Source organism: Haliotis asinina, chromosome 2, assembly GCF_037392515.1.
Source record: "Haliotis asinina isolate JCU_RB_2024 chromosome 2, JCU_Hal_asi_v2, whole genome shotgun sequence".
Lineage (NCBI taxonomy): Eukaryota > Metazoa > Mollusca > Gastropoda > Lepetellida > Haliotidae > Haliotis > Haliotis asinina.
The window spans coordinates 87,354,942-87,378,974 of NC_090281.1; the positions used below are offsets into that span (position 1 = coordinate 87,354,942).

Below are 24,033 nucleotides of genomic sequence, written 5' to 3' on the forward strand. Positions count from 1 at the left end.
TTATGTTACTAATAATGTAATCAGGTGCAGCGTTGGCCCCATGGAATAATGATCCAGATTTAGTTTACCCACATGGGTACAGAAAGACAGTCCATGTTTCTCAGTCTTGATATGGATGTATTAATGCTTAAAGTGGTCATTCACAAACTTACTCATTGCACATAACCATTCTGAGCAGTGTTAATAAGCATGTCAAAACGAAAACCACTGTAATTCCATATTTTATTACGATATCCCTCTGTGTGAATATATTATAATATATTATATTTTCATTCAAGTACAGTTTGCCCCGATATTTACAGAAATGTCCATTGAGCATTGCACATTGTGTCCACAATAAGCACCCTCAAACATAAAAAACTTCACCATTCATGACACCCAATTTCTCTAATACTAACCCAAGACAAGTCATGTGGTCGAGTTCAAGGCACATGTCCTTGTACGTTCACGTCAACCGACTTCATCACTCCCTCTCTCTCACTGACTCTCTCTCTCTCTCTCTCTCTCTCTCTCTCACACACACACACACACACACACACATAGACAATCTTAGTTAACCTGGATTTGTCCAGGATATGTGTGATGAGACAATTTAGGACTTGATCGTAAACACAAGTTCTCCTCTAACCATCGCCCTGGTACTTTGTTTTACCTATTTTTGTGCAGTCTTTTCCTTATCTCTAATAACTTCGATTCCGAAAGTGGAAAATAGTAATCACAAAAAAAGTGTTTTCCTTCCTTCCTGTCCAAATCTGTACCTGCTTTGAAAGGATGAATATAATGAGAGTCTGCCTTGAATGCTTCCAGGTTATTTGATCTGTCCTTCTTCCATAGACTCTTCCCTTTGAGATGAAAAGAGTCTTTGAAGTTAGCGAGACCAGCATGCAGCATAGGAATAGTTAGACCAAGGAGTGTATTATGTTTCCTGAACATCTTCCCAAGTCTGATCAATTCTGCATTATAACGAGAAGGGACATAGACCACATCAATTGATCGATGAACAGCTCTGCTAAGATTGACATTTTTATCGTACTCTTTCAAAAAATTGTTCAAAATTGCATCATTGGGGTTCATCTTGGCGGAATTTTGTAGGTCATTCATGAACAGATTCACAGCCCTTCTTCCTACGGGCTTATTCCAATAGTACCACCAATACTTGATTGTGTGATTCCTTTCGACATAGTTTATAGGCATTGGCATCCAGAATGTGTCTCTGGGCAGATCGACGAGATTCCAGTGGTTGAGGAGAAGGTCATCTCCCATGTAGAGATAACCCTTTACATTTAGCCTCATATTCGCTGCATGAATGAGGCATTTGTAAACAAAGAACCAAGTGTCTTTCTCCACACCTTCAATGTATGTAATATGTTCCATATTCGTCTCTTTCAGAATTTTGTCAAACCCGGGATAACTTGGCCCACAATACATAATATGTCTGAAATATCTCCTGTGAGAAAATTCTAGGTATGCGAGATTTTTATGTAGAAATTCGTAATTTAATATCACAACCAGCATAATATCTGTTATTGGTGCATTGAGCCAGTCCGAGAGGGTATACTGCAGTTTAGGACACGTGTCGTATAGTTTCTTGAAAATGTGCTTTGAAATATGCTTTTGGGTTGTGTCAGTGCCTAACAAAATCTCTGCTGGAATAGTTCTTGACGAAGCATACGTTAACTGTGGGTTCCACATGGTGGGATTGGAATCAACATCTACAATAGTTCTTCGTGTTGGTTCTGTATAGCTGAACTTCTTCAAGTCTGTGACCCATGCGTCAAACAATGCTTTGTCTTTCTTGGACATGAACGAATGCTTCACTAGGTGATCAACAAGAGATTTTGCACAGGCAAACATGCTAAGACTAGAGATACATTTCCAGTTCTTCAACGAGTTGATTAAATTTTCAGTGGTCTTATCTGTTGACTGCTTACCAATCACAAATTTGCTGTTACCGGTAGGATGGGTTAAAGAGTAAGCTGTGGAGGATAGGAACCCAGTGCTACCACCAATTTCCGCCAACAGTCTTTGCGCAAAATATCCTCTTACTGAGCTACAAGAACCTTTGCATTTGGTGGGCAGGAACATAGTCAGAAATGATTTGTATAGAAACACGGTGTTCATGGAGCCGATTGGGCCAAACCTATTGCCCGACAGACAGACGGGTGGGGAGGACCGGTCAAATGTAATATTGTGGTCCTTGGTGAGTTTAAGATACGATACATCCTGTTTTCCTAGTATGAAATTCACTTGACCTTGTTGGATGAGTGGAACCTCTATGTCCACTATGCGATAGCGATAGGGACCCTTGACATACAGCGCGTTGTCGGGGAACCCAAGGGGGAATAACATAGGATATCCAAAATGGCCATGTGGATTAAAGATGGGACCATCAGCGAATGCCAGACTGCTGGTGTTACCAGACATTGCGAAGTCCAACCGGTTGAATTTGGGGAAGATGTGACACTCCGTGTCATAGATGACGTTGGCTCCGTGGGAGATCGCGTACAGGTAACCAATCATCTTCATGCTGTCTGAACTCCCTGAGAGAAGTTTTGAAATGGCATAACCGAGGGATTTCGCCTTCCCAGAGTTGAGGTATGTGCAGTGAGAAGTGCTAGACGGCCTGTGATGATACAAAGAAAATAATGTAATATCATTTCTGGTGAGTGTGTGAGTGAGTGAGTTAAATCTTTATATCACTATATTGGTATTCCCTGACACTCAAAGAAACATAATCGTGAAGGAACCACGGTCAAAGATTTGATAAGTCAAGCAAAGATTTTAAAAATCTTTTGTAATAATGTGACATTAACAATATGTACGTGAACACGACTTCCTTCAGTAACCTTTTTGTCACATCCTCTTAAATTTGATCAAGCAAAAGTTTGATAATTCTTTTGTAATAATATGACAATGTAATAATGTGAATATGTATGTGAACTTCCTACAATAAGCTATTTTGTCACAACCTCTTAAAATGCCCTGCTTGTCTTGTTCAACACTGCCGACCCTCAGAAAATGCTTCTCGTCTTAGAGATTAAAATGATCATTATTGATAATCATGAAAAAATAAACTGATACATACTTGCATCCTTTCGGGGTCTTGCCGACGACGACCACTTTCCATCCTGGAATTTTGTTGAAGTGCGTGACGTCACATTCGTTTGAAGAAAGTACGACTATCCATCTCTCGAGTTTTGTCACGGAACTGCAAATGATATTTTACAACTTTGGGTAGCAAAACATTTTCACCACTGACAAAACAATTATATCTACAAACACATAAGTCCAATTTAGACTTTGTTTAAATTTCTAGCCATACATCCATGATAGCGTAGCAGTGACTTAGAATGTGAATTTGTGTTCTACCTGGCCTTAGAGTTGACGGTTTTATTGTTGGTTGGGTAATCTGAATGAATTTGGACTTGCTTCTTCTGCTGTGGCTGTATCTGTTGTTTAACTGGTGCAACTACTGGTTCCATTTGCTGATAATCTCTGTAATACAGAAGGTGAATAACCCTAGATACAGTCCACAATTGAGTGAGTCTAACCATAATCCCGTTATTAGGCGGCGGTCTGTAAATATTCGAGTCTGGACCAGACAATCAATAGCATGGGGTGTGCGCAGTTGGGACATGATGACGTCGACCAGGTAAGCGAGCTTCACCCCTGGACCCCGTTAGTCGCCTCTTACGACAATGTGTGAAGCCAATTTCTAGTGTCCCTGTTGTGATATAGCTAGAATATTGCTAAAGGCGGCGTAAAACCCTCTCACGCACTATCCGAGGTTTTATGAAAATGTCATAACTGTTTCCCTTGGCTCATGCATGGGCTACTGAAGGCCACTTCTAAACCGATTCTTTGAGGATCCATTTTTATAGAAACTTTCAAACATAATGGTGATGGGAAATTTAGAAACACGACCAGGGCGAACTGGAATTCGAACTCGGGATATGTGCCTGGAACGCTTAGAGGACACAATTCTGCTCAACTAATTGCAACACCCATATATTTGCAGAATCCGTGGTACCTCATGGAATCAAATATTTAGCAAATCAGCCATGGGTATTGCAATGATGTTTCTATGAATCTCTGTACTGTATTCTCATCTGGATTGCTTATCGCCAGGTTCATTGTATTCATTATATCCATTGTATTCAATGTATCCATTCTGATTAAATAACCTACATTTCGGGATCATTTAATTTCTTTCTGTGTTGAGGACCCGCTTTTTCTGGCAGCTCGTGCTGCTTGCTGTGTGGTTTGTATGGATGACCCCGGGGGTCAAGGTCCGGCGCTGGGGGCGTGAAACAGAACCAGTTCTGCAGGAAGTAAGTCGCAAACGTCATGACTATCAGTAGGATCCATACTTTTTTCAAATCTGCAAATATAAACAAGTACTGATATCATGGAAACGCGTAATATTCATTAGAACAAATTATTTAGGCTGACAAGCGAATAATATATAAATATATAGCTTATATATTGAAATATATTATTCAAAAGAGTAGGGGATATTAGGTTTACAAGACTGATGTAATGCAAATCATGAAGTCAATGAGGAAACTGATGATGGGAGAGGGGTGTGTGGAAATGGCTGTCTGTGCGTACGTGCGTGTGTGTAGTTCTTAACTCATCAACCGAAACGCAGAAACTCTAATTTCTTCAGATCTACCCGACGTTCGAACATACTGTTTCCTACCTCAGGAGGAAGAGGCAGTCGTTAAGGTGAGGTTGTTGAATCAGAAAAATCTCAATGTTTCTGGATCCATGACTACTGATTATTTCAGCTATATGCCGTATCTAAAGGATATGCTAATGCATGAATAAATGTTGTTTCTGAAGCATGATTGTGTTACACACGTTTAGGACAATTATGATGTAATTGATATGTGTTGTCTTTGTAAGACATCTACAAAATATACTCCAGGGAGCTGCCACATGACGGTTTGCAGGAAAGATATCTGTTTACTTGTACTTGAAGGTCGTGTATAGAACAGAAGCAAAATGATATTTTGAGGTGTCGTGGTCATCCAGCGTATCATAGGTTGATGGTGGCGAGCTGTGGTCAATGACATATCTTCATGATATAAACAACAAAAGACTAGACTGGTCTTTTTGTAGAAAATTATTTGTCAGTCTAACACCAGACAGAGATTGATGGACGGGACGCTATCCATTACCCGTCTGAAGGGGATAGATGTCCAACAATTAACTTGTCAAGTTGGGGTAGGGGTTGGTATGGTGGGTGGGGCGTGCCTGTGAAAGTTAGTAAGTATCGCTTTTGGTGTTATGTGGTAAATATCTTCAGAAATAGGTTAGGGATTGGTTTCATTGGCCGGGCCCACTCGGTGTGATGGTAAACGGGGCGTGTCACATTGCTGTTAGTATTGAGACGTGGAGGCTGTCGCGGACGACGAGGTGACAGCAGGGACTACCCTGATTCAGGCTGAGTTCCATCCCGGATGAATATGGAAGCGGAAGAAGGTTATTGACAGCAGAGATAGAAAGATAGCAAGACAGGGTGGAGACAGAGAGGCTGGTAGATGAGCAGAGTAATGTATAGGTTTACATACAGAATTTAAATATCGCATGAATAGAAACATCTGTAACGAACATGCCTTACTTCGTGACTATTTCTCTTTGATACTTTGATAGGAGATATCATCTAAAATTAGAGGAGAGAGGGGAGGGGAGGAAGGGTATGAGAGGAGTATGTGTGTAGAGAATAGATAGAGAGAGAGAAAGAGAGAAAAGGGTATGAGAGGAGTATGTGTGGATATAGAGAAAGACACGGAGGGGTGTGGGTGTGTGTCGTGCATCAAACATAAACATTGAAACAAAATGGCGAGAACAAAAACACTTACTCCTTTTGCGCATGTCGACTGGCCTGTAACGCTTCAGATCACGGAAGGTTTTCGTCAACATCTTTAACCCATACATGAATAATCTCTTCAATGGCTACACTCCTCCAGGCTGGCTTACACCACAGATACACAGGAGTTTGTTTTAAACAAGTTGCCTATGTCCCACACAGCCAGGGAACTTGATATATCCTGGTGTTAACTTCACCCAGCCAACACACCCGGGCGATCAATGTGACCCGGTTTCCGTTCAATTCAGGTGTGGCTTGTGAAGCCGAGTAATACGATATTGGTGTCTCAGCAAAAACGACTAACAAACGTAGCCATGGTGAATCGTATTGTCATGTCTCGATGCAGATCGGTGTTCATGCTGTAACATTCCTCTGTGTTTTGAGTTGACTGTTAAACAGCTACACCTTATGTGCGGCCAGTTTTGCTACAGTAGGCTCATAACGGTGACTGATTCCACTAATGAGATGACAGAACAATACCAGCGTCTTAAAGAGGATTAACTTTAAAGGGCTCCTTGCCACAATCCGAGCTTATGTAGTTGTCAACGTCAGCACAATTAATTTAGCTGTGTTCCTAAAACAACACGTGTATGTGTGAAATTCCCTTGCAAATTGAAGTGAAAACAATGTCTGCCACAATAATTCGTGACAACCCCCCCAGCGCCCCTCCGCCCGTAATCCTATCTGTATTTCTAGGGGAGATTAACTCATTTAAGACGTACTTGTTTAGGAGATTACTGAGACCTTGTTAACACCTTTCACTGTTTCAGAACTGGAACAATGTGCTCTGGGGACACATGAGCAGTGTCTTCTGACGTGCTGTTGCTGAAAGACACTGCTTGATGGAGGAAATATTTTCAACCTTGAAGTTGGACCCCATTTTAACAGCGAAGCGGACTATTTTAGCAATGAATAGTTTTTAAATGAAACTAGATGAGGAAAATTTAGTTTACAGAAATGTGGAATGACAAGAAGAAAGTAACTGGACATAAGCTTCGAACCTACAGATCATTCAAGAAAGATCGACGCCCTGAGCCACACTTTCGAATCTTCAAAAGAGCTAAGAGCAGTAACCTCACAAAACGAAACCGCGGAAATCTACAATTATACATAGAAACAAATCGCTGCAGCAGCCCACCTCCCCTCTACCCCCCTCGACCCCACTACACCCTACCTACCCCACCGCGTGAGAGAATTTGTTCGTTCTGTAATTGTGTGGAAGACGGAATACAATTTTCAAATTGTTATTTTTATCTGTTTTTATATTTCTGTTATTACTTTTATATCAGATTAAATGAAGGTTTTAATTATGATAACAATTTGTATTTATTAAGCACTTTAATGTCGTCAGACCCCATAATTTTATCCTCTACTGGGAACAACACGCTTTTATTCCTGCAATGATTATTATCCATTTTAACTATTTCTAGTATCTTATTTTAAAACGAAATGTACATAGTATTTAAATGGTACATAGTGTCGCATAAACCTTATTGGCAGGGTTAATGAATATTTTGTTGCTTCTAATAAGTATTTTATTTCATGTAATCATTCACGTGACACTTTAATAAACTGTGTCTGTCTGTCTGTCATGTTTAAAACCAAGAACAAATACTTCCCATGGCATCATATTGTTGTATGACACGGTCGTACCTTTATTTGTATCAAATCATTCGCAGTTTAATATCCAATATAGATTTGTATATTTGATCATTACCTTTAATAAACATAAGTATGAAAGTCTCACAAACGAATTGTCTTCTTAATAAATATTCAAGGTGTGTTGTATTTGGGATTACAGGTATAACATTTGTTACATTTGACCACTTTCCAAATGATTGTGCAATCATCGACAGATATTCGTTTGGCCTTGTGGAAACCATTTCACGACTGAATCATAAGTCACCAGAATTAAGTAACCGTTTCGTGAAAGTCGTGAGAAGGAAATTATGCTTTTCAATAATGTTTTAATACTTAATGTCAAGGTGTATCTGAATGGTATTTTACGAGAGCTTTCAACACTTTTCAATATGCAGTGATTCCTTGACGGGTACCCAGCGTGTATTTGTGTGTGGTATCCACGTACGTTAAAATGGGTGAGCGGGTACGTTTAGTATTATGCCACAATATCACAGCGGGAGACATCCGAAATGGCCATTACTCACTCTACCCATTTGGGTAGATCGAATCTGAGTCTTCGACGTGACTACCAGTTGCTCCTAGGTTAAAGACTCGATGAGTTTCTCGGAGGAAAGACTTAAAAAGAATTCAGGTGGCATTAGGGAATGCGTGGCTTACGAGCAGAACTGGTTTCTTCGTTGCAGGCCGTCACCATGGTGAAGTGGTTAGGGCGTCCGCTCGGACTGCGGAAGGTCTCGGGTTCGATACAAGCCCGTGTCATACCATAAAGTGAGGTATTTGTTTGATTGATCGGCTTGGAGTTGAATACGAATTTGTTCGTTTGTGCAAGTCGGTAAATGGGGCCGAATATCACCGCGTCAATCCCTCCTCGATTTTGAGGGAGCCCTCTTGGTACTCGAGAATATGCCCAGAGGCGCCCCGGGCATTCGATTAGGGAACAGATCGGTCGTGCGAAACACATTGTGCAAAAGAATGCAAGTCAACAAATGTTTTTCCCACAGATGTGAATCCCCCGGAGACAAAGTGGGGTTCTTCATTGTGAGGATGTGGACATGTGGTCACCTCAGTTTGACAAACATCATGACAGTTAACTCAGTTGTTGGTGAACGACGAGGTATCTTCTAAATATGTATCCTTGAACACGGCACAGCAGTACCACGTTTCTGTGCGTGTCAGCATGACTCTGAGTTAAATCCTAGTAGCCTTCATTTTACTTTGAGGGCCGTGGTTTTACATAACCGCTCGAGGGGGTGCGGTAGCCTAATGGTTACAGCCTTCGCTCGTCACGCCGACGACCTGTACTCGATTCCCCACAAAGTACAAAATGTGGCCTATTTCTGCTGTCCCCAGCCGTGATATTGTTGGGGTAATGTTAAAAGCGACGTAAAACCTCACTCACTCTTTCACTCACAGAGCCTCCCAGGAGGACCATAATTTTACAGTATTTTAATCTTGGTACTTTTACTGATGCCTGCTTGTGTGTCCCACCTTTTTGCATTAGATACGATACGAACTTAAAACAGGTCTATAATCAATATATGGGACAAGAAGTGGTGCGTGTGGAAGAATGTAAATGAATCAATAACATCGGCACTTTTGTCTTAGAACGCAATTCACAGATCCGCTCTTAACAATACTCAATAACACGTAGCACGTAACTGGGTGGCGACAGATGTGGAGTAAGGGCTGATAATGAAACGCAAGTAAAGGAAGTAAGACTGGAATTCGCCTTATGGGGGTAACTCTGCCATACCGACAAGCCGTTTAACCCACCCTGATACCATCGATACCCAGCTCCAGATACCCGTCGCGGAATAGCTGTAAAACCAGAAAAGTGTTGAAAACGCCCGTAAAATACCACCGAGTTTCTAAACGCATCTCCACATGTACTTTTTTGAGTGACATTACGCCATTGAACACACCGTCTGGCTAACAACTTCTTTCACTTCGCGGGGGCAACGTTTCGAGACAGATCCTACAACGGCACAAGAATCTGTATTGACACGTCGGACTCACGAAAATTAAGAATTTGTTATCATAACGTTTGTTCTGTATCTTCACATGAAACAAACACAAAGCTATCCATAAAGGTGATTCTTATTCCCCTACATTTCGAATGCCATTTAAACAGTATACAACAGGAATTATATTCTAAAACTTGTTCAAGAAAGTGCAACCATATATTTGTGAGTTTTCCCAGTTTGTTGCAATTGTGCAGTGGCAACTGAAGGAACAGCGCACAAAAGCGAGATGCACGTACATTAGTTCTTGCCCTTGTGACAAACTGAGAAATAGGAACATATAAATGATGACAGTTTCTTAAACGTTTTCCTTTTTGTGACACAAATTATGCCATTTTTCTAGTTTGTTGTTTTTATAGCTCTCCTCGTTGGTTTGATTCTTTTATGTCTATTTGTTTTTGTGTTAGATTGCAATTCATTCTTTCACGTTATCCACGTGTGGTGATGTTTCCACAACTGAATTGTTTATGACAAACAGCCATGTTTGTAACATGTTGTATGTGTGAATGGTTGTAATGATTGTGAATGATTGTGATGCCAGTACATTTCACCTCCAACACGTTTCTGCTGGACGTGAAGCGAAAAGTGAAGTGATGCAATTCTAAAGCGTGAACCACAACTGAGAGTGAGGGAGTGAAATTAAATTTAAGTGGCTTTTAACAATATTCCAGCGACATCAAAGCAGGGAACACAAGAAATGGACTTAACAGATTGAAGGGAACCGAACGCGGGTTTCGGAATGCAGTAACTGATAGGTTAGCCCCCGATACACTGAGATCTAATCATGGTTAATGTTGGACTTGAACTCGCCATTCAGTCAAAGGTTTGTGACATTCCTTTCGGGCTCGATCTTGTAATGGAAATTATGGTGCCTTGACAACAGATCAACTGATTCCTGCTTTGGCGTGTACCACATTGGCCTCAATGCTTTTTTTGTGTTGAGATCCACCCTGGACTCGAAACAAATCTTTGCGAATATGACATGAAATAGGACACGCACGCACGCACACGCGCACGCACATATTACTGATGCCAGATTCATAATGATGATATGAACACTCAAGCAGACAACATGCCCTATTGGAGGTAAGGTTGCCTAGTCGTTGAATCCACCACAATTAGCTGTGGTATGGTGGTTTGACTGTCTATTTTACACCACTCTCCCTAGCTTTCTCGCCCCCCTCCACCCCTCCACCACCCAACCCATACACACACCTGAGTCCCTCATGGACTCGAACCCACATTAGGCTAGACGACTAACTTTGTGGACTGACGATTAGATGCCGGACTCCGAGCGTGCGGGGTCGACTCCCTGATGGTCCTCAATTCCAAAAAGTACTACAATCTGTACTTTACTAATCAGGAGTAATCCCAAATATAACGGCGGAATATGTTACATTGCACCACTTTCTGAATGGCATTGTGTATTCAGCGTATACCAACATTGATATACAATTAGTTCAATCCCTTTAACTGCAACGTCATCCCCAGTATACAGCAATGTTAACTGACTTGTCTCACCGACAGTCAGAAGCTCCAGTCGTCTTTGATACATCTGTGATCTTGCGGACTACTGTTCAAAATATTTATCTAATCACTCCCACATTACATCGGGACAGCTTCGGGTGCCCCTATCAAGGGCAGGTCGGTCGGTGAGTTCTTCAATATCGCCGTCGTAGGATAATTGCACCTTACTGTTGCACGTTTCTGCTCAGGGCTATCTAATGTTATATATTTATCAGCGACGATGAATCATAAATAAGTCAGTCTATAGGCCCACTCGACCCGCGTTATAAGTTTGCTCTATCAAAGTCAATTTGAACTGTAAAGATATGATACATTGATCACGTTACAGGCTGTTTGTCAGACAGACAGAAGTTTGTAACCAATGCTATTATCAGTTACAGATGTTGCTGTTTTACAAACAAATGGGGCAGTGGGTAGTCCAGTGGTTAACGCGTTCGCCCGAGAAGCCGTAGACCTGGGTTCGGTTCTCCTCATTGGCACAATGTGTGAAGCTCATCTCAGGTGTCTCCCGCCGTGATATTGCTGGTACGTGATATTGTTAAATGCGACGTAAAAAGAAACTCACTCACTACAAACAAGTACTATCGATATATTTTCGAAAGTGAAAAGTCAGGAATAAACTATTTTTTTAAAAAAAAGAACTGGTCTTCAGTTTCGTTTTTTCAACCTTGTCCGTTAGTTGTGAAAGTTATGAGGATATTTTTGCTTGTTTAACACCGAACACAGACATATGGCATAATGGAGTGTGTTAAATCAATGGCTGACAGTATAAGCATTCTTCTACGCAGCTGAAAAACGATGGCAAACATCAACTACGTCACCGAGCTTGAGTAACCGATGTCTTTAGTCGTCCCTTACCACAGGCGTATACGAATGAGTAATATACGAATGAGTAATATACGAATGAGTAATATACGAATGAGTAATTGACATTTGTCATATTTGGGATTACCACTTTCTAAATGGCATTGAGTAATCATGAGTAACTGAGTCTGGTTTTACATCGACATTACTGGCTTTGCGTGCGTGCGTTTGTGCGGTTTCACTGCTATGTTATTTTTCAATTTTCGTTATTTGAAATAATAAATTAATTCAAACGGATGTTCGCAAAGACGTTAGTATTTAGAAGTCACATACTAGTAACTTATGTAATCAATACACGATGTCATATATAGAAATCGGTCAAATGTTACTGCATGTTATATTTTGGATTTCACTTACTCAGTAAAGTACAGATTCTTGTACTTGTGTTGGGTCTGTTTGATTCATTTTCGACACTTACATGTAAATTTTACAGCATGACTCACTGACTGTCTGCAGTTACGATTGGTACTGTGCATCGAGCTCTCCTATAACCTTGGATTAAACAGAAATAAGTAACTTCAAGAAGAACAATGCAACCTGGTAAACACCCAAATGAGATATATCACCACCTGACCCAAGCAGAATATTCTTTAGTAATGAGACTGGAAACGTCGTCCTTGCACATCTGACTTGTCACAGGTTGAAAATTTCATATTGCACCTCACCCGTCACAAATTCACAATTTTGTCGCTGTTGCTCCTGCAGTCTGTGCACTGAGGCCATATACAAGCTGCACGTGTCATGTATCTGGCACACATCATGCTGGCAGGGGCAACTTTCAATGTAATCTCACGAACTACAGGTATGCAAGTTTTTTTGAACTGTCTATCCTAAAACAATTTCTCGCCAAGTCATGGATTCAAATAACTCTATTTAATGATACGTTAGTAACCATTAACGTTCATGATTATTTTAATCTAATACTAATGTAAAATGTCACAGTTTTACCTGGCATACCTTTTTAAAAGACACACACTATGCTGGCACTATGCTAACTACAGGTTTATTGTGGCACACAAAGTCTTTCTAACACGTGCCAAAATAAAATCATTGAGCACTAGCCCAGTGGTCGTGTAAACCCACGACAGATTTAAACTGATTTCTACCATTGATCGAGTCTGCTTATTATTTGAGAATTCATTTAATCAGAATTTTACCAGTTTCATTATCAAGGTACTTTCGGAGTTTGCCGATGTTTGCGACATGACATTTTGCTGCTTTGGCTGTGTTCAGTGACTGATGTTTACCAGACATGTTTCTGGCCATGACAACGCCCAGTTGTTTGATAGGTGTAGCTGGAGGAACACAGATCTTGTCCACAGCCAGGTTAATGGTAAATGGAATCTTGGCGAGCTGTTTTTGAGTACCAAACATAATGAATTCTGTTTTGTCCTTGTAAAGTTACAGATAGATAGGCGACATCATCATGAAAATGATGCCTGTTATCCCGCACCTTTTCCAACCATATCCAAACCACTGTTTGTAGAAAACCAACCCATACGGATCAGTACTGTAACATCAACTACAACGCTAATCATCCTCCCAAGTTAAGATCAGCATCATATCTACCTTAACTATTAGAGCCAAGAATATATGCTTAACAAACCTGCATGAAGAAAGTCAACACATGAAGAGAGCTTTCGTAGAAATATACAACTATCCAGCCCAAATAGCCCACAGAACCACTGCTGCTATCTTGTCACCTCCTTCCGAAAGACCCAAACCTGAGTCAGTCCTCATGAAGATCACTCTTCCCTACAGTGGTAAACCATCACACCAAATCAGCCGACTCATGAAGCAACAAACAGGCATCGATACCACTTTCTTATCATCCTCCAGCCTCAACAACCTTCTCCGTGACAGGGAAGAAAACCTCCAACTAACAAAACCCCGAAATATCTGACTTACAAAATAAATTGTTTTTTGGACAGAGTTATGTAGGCGAAACATTCAACACATCAACACTCGTGTGAAAGAACACCAGACCCCAATCCTCAAGTTCAACTGCAAATCATCCATCTCTGATCACATCCAATCTAACCCTAATCACCACACAAACTGGACTGATATCACTATTCTGGCCAACCACCAAAAACAACTTCACCAAACGCAAACATATCGAAGTCATTCATATCAAATGCCAAAAGCCTACCATCAGAGATCAAGGATATTACATTGTATCAGCTCAAGATGCTCCCCTCCACCAAGCCCAGTCAGCTGATGAAACATGTGGATGTTAAAAACATGTATTCTGACAAACAACATGACAATAGACATAATATCAGCTACTTATGGAAGACAAAAAGTCAGACTGACATCACAATTGCGTAGATCGATGCTCATGATGTTGATCACTGGATTGTCTTGATTATTTACAGACCGCTGTAATATAGCTGGAATATTGCTGAGTGCACTGGTTAAACAACCAACCCAAACCAAAAATGTTTTCAGTGTTTGGTCCACGGTAATATCGCTCACATGTAGAGTACACGCGAAAAGTCCCTTTAGCTTTGAATAATTACTAGTATCCATTATATTTGCCCGAATCTAATAGTATCACGGCTAAACATTATTCAGGTTCATCTTGCAGACAGATAGACAGGCAGACAGGCAGGCAGGGAGACAGACAGACAGACAGACAGACAGTTTATTCCGTAAAAGCCGCACCAGGCCCACCATACAGTCATGTGCAGGATATTGATAGTTTAGTGCACAAGCTGTTTAAGAGGAACTGCGCTGAAATACATGATACAGACAAATACCGACATCTTCTAGATCATTTGATTTCATCATGTTAATGAAAGCGACATTTGGATCAAAATCTATCAATGTATGTTGTTCACTGGTCACGAGGGGATCATGGGTTGATGTACCCTCAATGTTTGTTTATTTTCCCTGAACCCAAAAGGCGAGGGGAACATAAACAAACATCTAGTGTACATCAACCCGTGGGCCCCAACGGACTTGTGAACAACGTATTTATCTTACCGAACACCCCATGTTAATTTTGAACAATTTTACGCATGGGTTCCGGATGGTATACTTCAGCCAACCCGTGTGAATAAAACGATCCGAATCTTGCATCTTGCTGTTCTCCCGGAAGGTGTTATCTTAGTGAAGTCGCCGAGGTGTTATTTCTGTTCTTAGTATGCACACGTATTAAATTTGGACGTTTCGTCAAAATTTATTTATTGGAATGCCAGGCAAATCTTTTCGAAGCCATCGCTAGGTTTTGCAGATAACACAACAAAAACACTTTAAGAATTATCTCTCTTCCGGCGACTTGAGTCAATGTTGTTCGAGATATTCACCCCACACATAAATGTCGCTTTCTAATTGGCTGAGCGCTCTTTTATCATTTTTGCAATGCACCCAGTTGCCAATGGTGGAACTTCGTCGTTGTAATTCTCTATCTCGAATAACATTGACTTACGAATGATGTACGGAAATTACCGATGTTTTGCGAATGTAAATCGAGGGCAGGGAGAACTCTTAATCTATTTTTCTTGTAACCAAAATCTAGCAATTGCTACAATGAATAATATCTTCCATGCTTTGATGGAAGATCACCTCATAGAAATTGCCAAATATGTACAACAATGTTGACGTATGATATCACTAACTATTACCGATTTCTTACGAAATGGCGACTTTGCTGACAAGGGTTCACACGATTTTGCGAGTATTCTTCCCTTGATTCAGGGATTGTTTGTACATAAATATGCAATGTCAGAATCAGAATGAGTTTGACTATATGCGTATTCTTATACCTGCATGTTTTTATCATTTTCATTGTAAATAAGAGAAGAAGCCAGAAATGCTGATTGTTACCGTTGATGTTCAGCGTGATTTTGAGTCAGTCATGGCGTCATGTTGCACGGAATCACCGGTCAAGAGCCTACTTTCGGTCACTTTGTTTGCAATAAATTATTTCAAAACGCGTGTTGATCTTTTCCGTATATAGAAACCATGTGACTTCTCCGCTAACGCCTTTTCACGTACTTCCGTTTATTGCGTCACTACCTCATGCGCAATACGTCATCAACATTACGTCATCGATCTTGGCGTTCCTGGCGGCAATAGGGTCCATGCAGGTAGCAAAGGTACTGTACGTCCCCATGGTCCCTAGTATGGTGATCTACCTTCGGTTGTTGGCGGTCTATAGTCCGTGTTTTAGAATGTATTGTCTTCTTTAATTACAATGTTTTAGTTTTTCATGCTGGTTTTATATTTATGTCTGTGATATTCTAGTGTTTTTACTGTCCCTTGTCGACAGGTTTTTATATTACACATATATTCCATTTCAGTGTTAAGTTCCCGTCACGATATGGCTGAAATATTGCCGATGTGACGTTAAATAATAACTCACTCACTCACTCCTGGCGGGAAATTTCAAAGACCTCGACTGCACGCACGTCTCAAAAATGGCAACATTAATGATATTCTTGACAGGTGAGATGTTCCATGTCATTCTAGGTGTGAAAAGATTTGCGTTCCTGGCGGCAATAGGATCCATGCAGGTAGCAAAGGTACTGTACGTCCCCATGGTCCCTAGTATGGTGATCTACCTTCGGTTGTTGGCGATCTATAGTCCGTGTTTTATATTGTATTGTCTTCTTTAATTACAATGTTTTAGTTTTTCATGCTGGTTTTATATTTATGTCTGTGATATTCTAGTGTTTTTACTGTCCCTTGTCGACAGGTTTTTATATTACACATATATTCCATTTCAGTGTTAAGTTCCCGTCACGATATGGCTGAAGTTTTGCCGATGTGACGTTAAATAGTAACTCACTCACTCACTCCTGGCGGGAAATTTCAAAGACCTCGACTGCACGCACGTCTCAAAAATAGCAACATTAATGATATTCTTGACAGGTGAGGTGTTCCATGTCATTCTAGGTGTGAAAAGATTTGCGGAACAGGTCTTATAAGTTTCATTCACAATAAATGTGAAGATTTAGTTTTAAAAACACGAAAATATAAACGACTGAAATTAAATGACATTTTAGCATCAGTCCTATAAAATCGGTCAATATCCTTTTTTTGCGTAAATAAGCTTTTGATTGAACCACAATTATGTAATAAAAACATTGCTTGATATATAATATGCCGTTGCCTTAAATTGGAACTGGGTGGAATTGGAATATTTAAAAGCACCAAAGCCTATTTAGAAATATTTTTTTATTGTATTTCATGAATACTGAGCGACAAAGATTTTGTTTGCCTGTACATTATGTAATGATTTGAACAAACTTTTTATGAAACATTTGGGAAAGAAAACTGACGCATTACAATACATTTATTACAAGAAACACAAAATTTATATGCAAACTATACATAGAACATAAGACCATAAAGATTCCGATTCCAAACGAGTATGTAACAGTATAAAGCCATAAAGTCCATTACGTTAATTTGGAGTCTACGTTTTTAGCGTTTACAAATCAAATACTGATGTTTGGGCTTAATATAAGCAGAATTTCAAAAATGCATTGCTTCTAATTTTTCAGGCATGAACACCAATTTTGTGTCATCGTTGTCTGCCAGAAACATTACTGGAAAATGGTTTATTCAGGACGATTTCATGAAATATCAGATCAGGCAATTGTTCTTTTCGGAACCCCAATTCGATGGTGTTCAGTTGCAACTGGTAGAACTTCTAATATATCTACTTGACCACCCTGTCTGTGGGGATCTGACCAGGATGGTTACTTTGGAAGTTTTTGGTGCTGCAAATGTTTCCATGTCCCCAGTGCCAGTGCTGGTAATGGCAAAACGGGTACTCAAGAGACTTGAGGACAATGATCAATGCCGACTTCAACCTGAAATTGCTTTAATGCGTGAAGTATGGGAATATATTTGATTTTGAAATGTATCTAATTAAAATTCAGTTCTCAAGTCGTCGGGTTCTCTTTCCATTTATTTCAGGATGCCCTCCGCAACTGAGTATAAGAAGTAGGGTATCACTAAAATCGGAAAAGCGGAGGAAAAAGTTCAGAATAGAACTTTGTCCCTACGTAAAGCTTCTGAACTCCATGGCATACCCAGATCGACAATTTCCGATCATAAAGTGAAGGACGGTTCGAAGGCGGGTGCCAAACCTGTTTTCGATGCCGATAATGAGTTCGCCGCTAAGATTAAAGTGGCAGCTTATCAGGGGTTTGGTTTAACAAAGGTACGGGTGAAAGCTTGGAAACAAATTGAACATTAAAACCCCATTAGACACGGTACAGCCGGCAAAAACTGGTACTATGGCTTTATGCGAAGGCACCCGGACTTGTCTCTTAGGAAGCCTCAAAAGCTGTCAACATCCAGATCTTCCAGCATGATTAAAGGAGACATACAAAAATATGTTCTCGTTTGGGTAGTATTTTAACGGAAAACGCTCTCATCCACGCTCCAGCAAGAATATGGAACATGGATGAGAGTGGATTCCATCTGGAACACACGCCTGTTCAGGTTGTCGCAGGTAAAGGTTGTAGGAGTGTCTCGAGCAGGGTTAGCATGGCTCGGGACAGTGTCACGGTGGTAGCGTGCGTTCACGCTGATGGGGATAAAATGCCACCAATGTTTATTGTTAACGGTAAAATACCCAGGTCTCTACTGTCATTCAATACTGCTGACGGACCACATGGCGCTATCTGGGCTTTTGAGGAGAAAGGTTGCGTTGATGATGTGCTTGGTGCCGTGTGATTCCGGGGTGTTTTCTAGAAGAACTGTGGCGTTGAGAGACCACAGATCCTTTATGTGGATCAGCGCCACAGCCACGAGGTGCTAGAGACATTGTTTCTTGCGGGGATCATTACATTCGCCATGCCCGCCTATAGCAACCACTGGCTACAACCACTCGACAAAGTGTGTTTTGGTCCATTGACGAAAAGGTTCAATACAGTTTGAGTTCATGAATACACATGTACAGAATGTCATGACCCAAGCATCTTTTACGCGGTTGTTTGCCAAGGCTTGGTTTGATTATATGACTCCTAGTAACATTAAAAAGGGTTCAAAGTGACAGGAATATTCCCATATAACCCATCAGCCATACCTCCCCATGCTTTAGGACCATGTGTGTCCAATGATCAGTCCCGTCTGCCCGCACCGACAACTGAGCAGACCCGTCTCTCTCCCTCTGTGTCCTCATCTGCCTTTGCCTTGCCATTGACGACTGACCAGTCTCGTCTACCCACAACAACCACAGACTCATCTCGTCTTTACTGACGACTGATCCGTCTAGTTTGTCTTCGGTGATGACTGATCCGTCTAGTATGTCTTCAGCTACGACTGATGCGTCTAGTTTGTCTTGGGTGATGACTGATCCGTCTAGTATGTCTTCAGTCACGACTGATGCGTCTAGTTTGTCTTGGGTGATGACTGATCCGTCTAGTATGTCTTCAGTCACGACTGATGCGTCTAGTTTGTCTTGGGTGATGACTGATCCGTCTAGTATGTCTTCAGTCACGACTGATGCGTCTAGTTTGTCTTCGGTGATGACTGATCCGTCTAGTATGTCTTCACTGACGACTGATCCATCTCATTTGCCTTCACTGACCACTGACTAGTCCCGTCTGTCTCCGTCGGCCGATGTATCAGCATCTTCCTCTATGGCTTCCTTGCCAGGTGTGACTTCAACAAGTACAACATGTGCTACATTACAGACACATGACAAAGTAATTTCGGATGAAGGCGTTGTTACATCAGATGAGTTACAACCTGTCATTACTGATCCATCTGTAGTTGAGGCACTATTAAGATCGATATCTGGGTCAGATGTCAAAATTATTGATATTCCAACCTCGGCAGCAATGAATGAACAGTTTGCCGTATGGGACAACAATATTTCAAAACTGCGAAAGGAAACATCACCAAGGGGCCATTGTGTGTTGACGAGTGATGAATGTATTGCAAATAAAACCATTGAGAAAGAGAAAAAAGAACTTCGGGAGAGACAAGACAAAGGAAATCACTGACTAACAGTCTGCTGGGGGCAAAGGGAAGGGAATGGGTAAAGGGACGAAAAGGAGCACGTTGAATCCAGCATGGAGGCAAATAGAGTAATTTTATAACTTATCTAACAGAAATGTCCTCATGTTTTCTCTCCGTCCATTGATGTGCGAGAGGAATGGATTGGTTTTCATTTATGAGTTATTCCTGTCGTTTGTTGTTACTTTGTGTTTTGGCTATCCATTAGGACAATCCATTTATCTTGATATTTGATGTGATTCTTGAATTAAGAGTGCAATGAAAATATCAGTCCACAGTACACTTTTTTCCATTTCTATGTGTTAAGTCTGTAATAGACTATGAATGTGTTGAATCTGAAAAAGTAGAGTTAATATTCTATTTATGTCTGGCGCGATTGAATTATTTGGCTATCTTGGTGTTAAGCTCTGCATACGGCATTTTAGAAAAGTGGCGGGGTGATAATAAACAAGAGCAATCTTTGTAGTTGTATTTGTGATGTAAGGATTTTACATCACAATACATTTAGTCAGTTACCTTAAAACATTTATCGTATTGACAATTACATAAACGGTATTTTCAGTTCTCAGTTGGAACTACAACCGGGGCACATGTTGTATTTGTTGGCTAACACTTTCAATGAATTGTATGTTTATTACACAACTACTGTCATACTTTTTTAAAAAAACCTACGAACCGAAATTACAGGATAAGTGACCGAATTCAACACGACAGGTGACCGAATTCAGAGGACTCAACTCAACTTGGTTTATATTATTAAAACACGTATCGTATGCGCTTCAACTATCAGCCAATGACACCGTTCGTTGCAAAACATGTTGAAGTGTTGCCCACCGCCGTGAACCATAAGGGTACACACCCCGAAACCTCCGGTAAGCGACCGGAAATACCGGACACTACACTAAATATCAAATCATTGCACGCTATATGTGTTTAGGCTGCTAGTTGTTGCTATGATACTTTCCCACTGCATATTCTAAACGCATTGAGGCATACTAAGCAATGATTAGACGGTTGGATGTCGAAAAATTTCCGAAAAATGCTACGTAGTATAAAATCAGAAGTTTTCTTTGTTTACATTTCAAACAGTCTTTCGAGCACGGCGTTCGTTTTCACATTCACAGACAGTTGGTAGTGGTGACAAAGACCACTTGTAATCTGATTCTAAAATGTCTGGGGAATTCAAGGATGCAGTTGTCGCAGCTGACTATGAAACAAAACGTGTTGTAATAGGTGTCTCAATTCCGACCTTCTTGAAACGTGATTTTGAAAACACTATCCAATATGGCGGAAAGCGCACTTCGGCGTTAGTTTAAGTGTTTTTTTCGAAAACATCTCAACTGATTCAGCGTTCATCAGCAACGTTTCAGAATTATCATCAGTGAAAATTTGATATATGTGATCATTAATATACTATTTTTGAAATTCAATACTCCCAGTAATTACCAGATTTCCACATTACAAAACATACAGCAAATATATCCGGTGACGTCACAATGGCTGGACGTGCTTTCTCGTTGTGCTGAGAACCTGATGTGATTTTCATCAAAGTACAGAGAAAACAGAGGGAAGTTGTGAAAAATATCATCATTAATGTAACTACTACACATTTATTGTCATAGCACGCGAAATTCTTGCCTTGATGAGAGCAAATAATGATGATGCTGTCTGAACTTTTGACTTCTCATTCCCACGTTTTTGACAGAGACGTACATGTTTGACATCGAGACAAACTGTCTGAGAAAATCATACACACGTCCTTGAACACACATGCATCATATGGAGAATACGCCAGTAAACAGCAAACGTAACCGCGACGACGTGGTCACCCCTCCTTCTGACTCAGAAACTGTACACAAACGATACTGTTGTTTATCACCAGATGTTGATTCTGACTTAAATAGCACAGCTGGCAGTGTACACTCTTCAATCATGAGCGTTCAGGAGCAGAGTAGTGCTAAGGGTGAGTCTGATGCTAGTCATGTTATAAAACAACTCATGACTCCCTTGAAATGCAGTGACATACTGTACCTCATTGGTGCCGCCGTGAGCGAATCCATTAAGCCGATGTTCAGACAGGAGATTGCTCAGTTAGTAGAGAGAAACAATCAAATTGAAAACAACATTGTGGATTTTAGGAGTAAAGTCAACAAATGATTGATGAATTGGCTACTACGTTAGGAGCGAACAATATTCTAGAAGAAAGCATGTCAGAATTACTGGTATTGTCAGAGATTCTGGTGTATTAGAGCCCATATGTATCAGATCTCAGTGTAACAGAAGCCGTTCGGAATCATAGTTCGTTTAAAAGGAAAATCTGTGATTATTCCTCAACAGATGTCAGTGGTATAAATGAATTTATCAAAAGGATAAACTCAAATACGCTTTTTTCTTCGCAGAACGTTGATAACATTACGGAAAACGTCACATCCTTGATATTGTATAATGTGAATGAATATATTCCAAATAAAACTATAACAGTATCAACTAAAGATCCGCCATGGATGAAATACGAAATCCGATCATTAATAGGGAAACGTAATCGTATACATAGGATTGCCCAAAAAAAACCCCAAAAAACAAAAACAAACCAAACCAAACCAAACCAAACCAAACCAAACCAAAACAAGGCAAACCAAACCAAAAACAAAACAAAACAAAAAACAAAACGAAACCGTCCTAATGACTGGTTTAAGTTCAGAACGCTCCGTAACAAAACACAGTGGAAACCTGATAAGTAAACTTTCAAGGAACTAATATAACATGTTTAATTGCTCCAGTTGTCAGTGTATTGTAAACTGCTTACCCCTGAACAAGCCGTAAGTGGGATGTTTATTTACCTGGTGACTGACACATGTCCCTCATGTAGTTTCAAGTGTTAGAAATGCAAAACGTGCCTATGATGCTAAAGTTAATGAAACTATACATAACGCTGATAATCATGGTACAAAAATGTGGTGGCGATTACTTAAGAGTTATGTAAAAACAAATCATGACAAAACATCGTTTCCATCAATTGTCAGCAATGACATCGTTTATGACAATGAACAACATATTGCTGATGTACTCAACTCGTTTTTCTCAGAGCAATCGAAAGTTGCTGATCCTAACACTAATGTGCCTGATATCAAACCGCGCGAAATCGGTCATGCTTTGTCATCGGTTACAATAAGTAGTGGAGATGTTCAAGATATTCTGTTGAGCGTAGACACATCTAAGGCCACAGGGCCCGATGGTATTGGAAATATTGTGTTAATAAAAAATTAAACAATGTCTCTCTAACGGCATTGTTAACTGAGTTGTTTAACCGTTCCATTCGTAATACAACTTTCCCTTCATCGGTAATACCGCTTCATAAGAAAGGTGAAGAACACGTGTGTTAAAATTATAGGTCTGTTGCGCTAACTAGCTGTGTCGCTAAAGTGTTAGAAAAATGCGTTTTTAAATATGTCTTCAACACTCTGTCAAGCTTACAATCTGGCGATTCTACAGTAAATCAGTTAACGTATCTTTATTTATAACTTTATCGCTGGTGCAGCAGACCAAAGAAGGGAAATTAGAGCCGTATTTTGTGACATAAGCAAAGCCTTTGACAGAGTTTGGCACCGGGGCGTTATTCATAAACTTCATGCTTACGGTATACGGGGTACTCTCTTAGAATGGTTTGAAAGTTATCTAGACAGCAGAATGCAGACTGACAGTGATAATAAATGGTTACAGTTCAGATATTAAAACAGTGGAAGCTGGTGTTCCCCAAGGTTCTGTTTTAGGTCCGCTTCTGTTTATCATCTATATTAATGATATTGTTGACGGTATAGATAGCAACATTCGCCTCTTTGCAGATGATACATCGATATATACGATAATAGATGACCAAGTCACAACAGCCGCCGTTATAAACAGAGGTTTGCCAAAATTTTCTGATAGGGCTAAAAAGTGGCAAGTTAGTTTTTATCCTAGTAGGACTGAGAGTACAACATTCACTCGAAAAACGCAAAATTATGTCAGGCCGAACTTATTAATGAATGGCGAAGTTATTAAAGAAGTTGACAACCATAAACATCTAGGTATTGCACTTCAAAACAATTGTTCTTGGAAAGTTCATATGATAAAGAAAATTAG

General features: G+C 40.3%; 1 protein-coding gene across 1 annotated transcript; it reads right to left on the reverse strand.

The window, feature by feature from the left end:
* Positions 1–206: 206 nt before the first annotated feature.
* Positions 207–6,304, reverse strand: LOC137272968 (uncharacterized). The gene is made up of 5 exons (XM_067805402.1): positions 5,868–6,304; positions 4,189–4,381; positions 3,370–3,495; positions 3,086–3,208; positions 207–2,623 (listed from the first exon to the last, which is right to left on the reverse strand). The coding sequence occupies exons 1-5, from the start codon at positions 5,941–5,943 to the stop codon at positions 649–651; spliced, it is 2,493 nt and encodes an 830-aa protein (XP_067661503.1). The 5' UTR covers positions 5,944–6,304; the 3' UTR covers positions 207–648.
* Between the last annotated feature and the right edge of the window lie 17,729 nt (positions 6,305–24,033).

Bases quoted from the DNA above. Each gene is read 5' to 3' on its own strand.
- LOC137272968 (XM_067805402.1), bottom strand. From the start codon at position 5,943: ATGTATGGGTTAAAGATGTTGACGAAAACCTTCCGTGATCTGAAGCGT. The intron at 3,496-4,188 runs GTAGGTTATTTA...TCTGTATTACAG, and splicing joins AAATTAAATGATCCCGAAAT to AGATTATCAGCAAATGGAAC. The intron at 2,624-3,085 runs GTATGTATCAGT...GTATCATCACAG, and splicing joins AAGACCCCGAAAGGATGCAA to GCCGTCTAGCACTTCTCACT.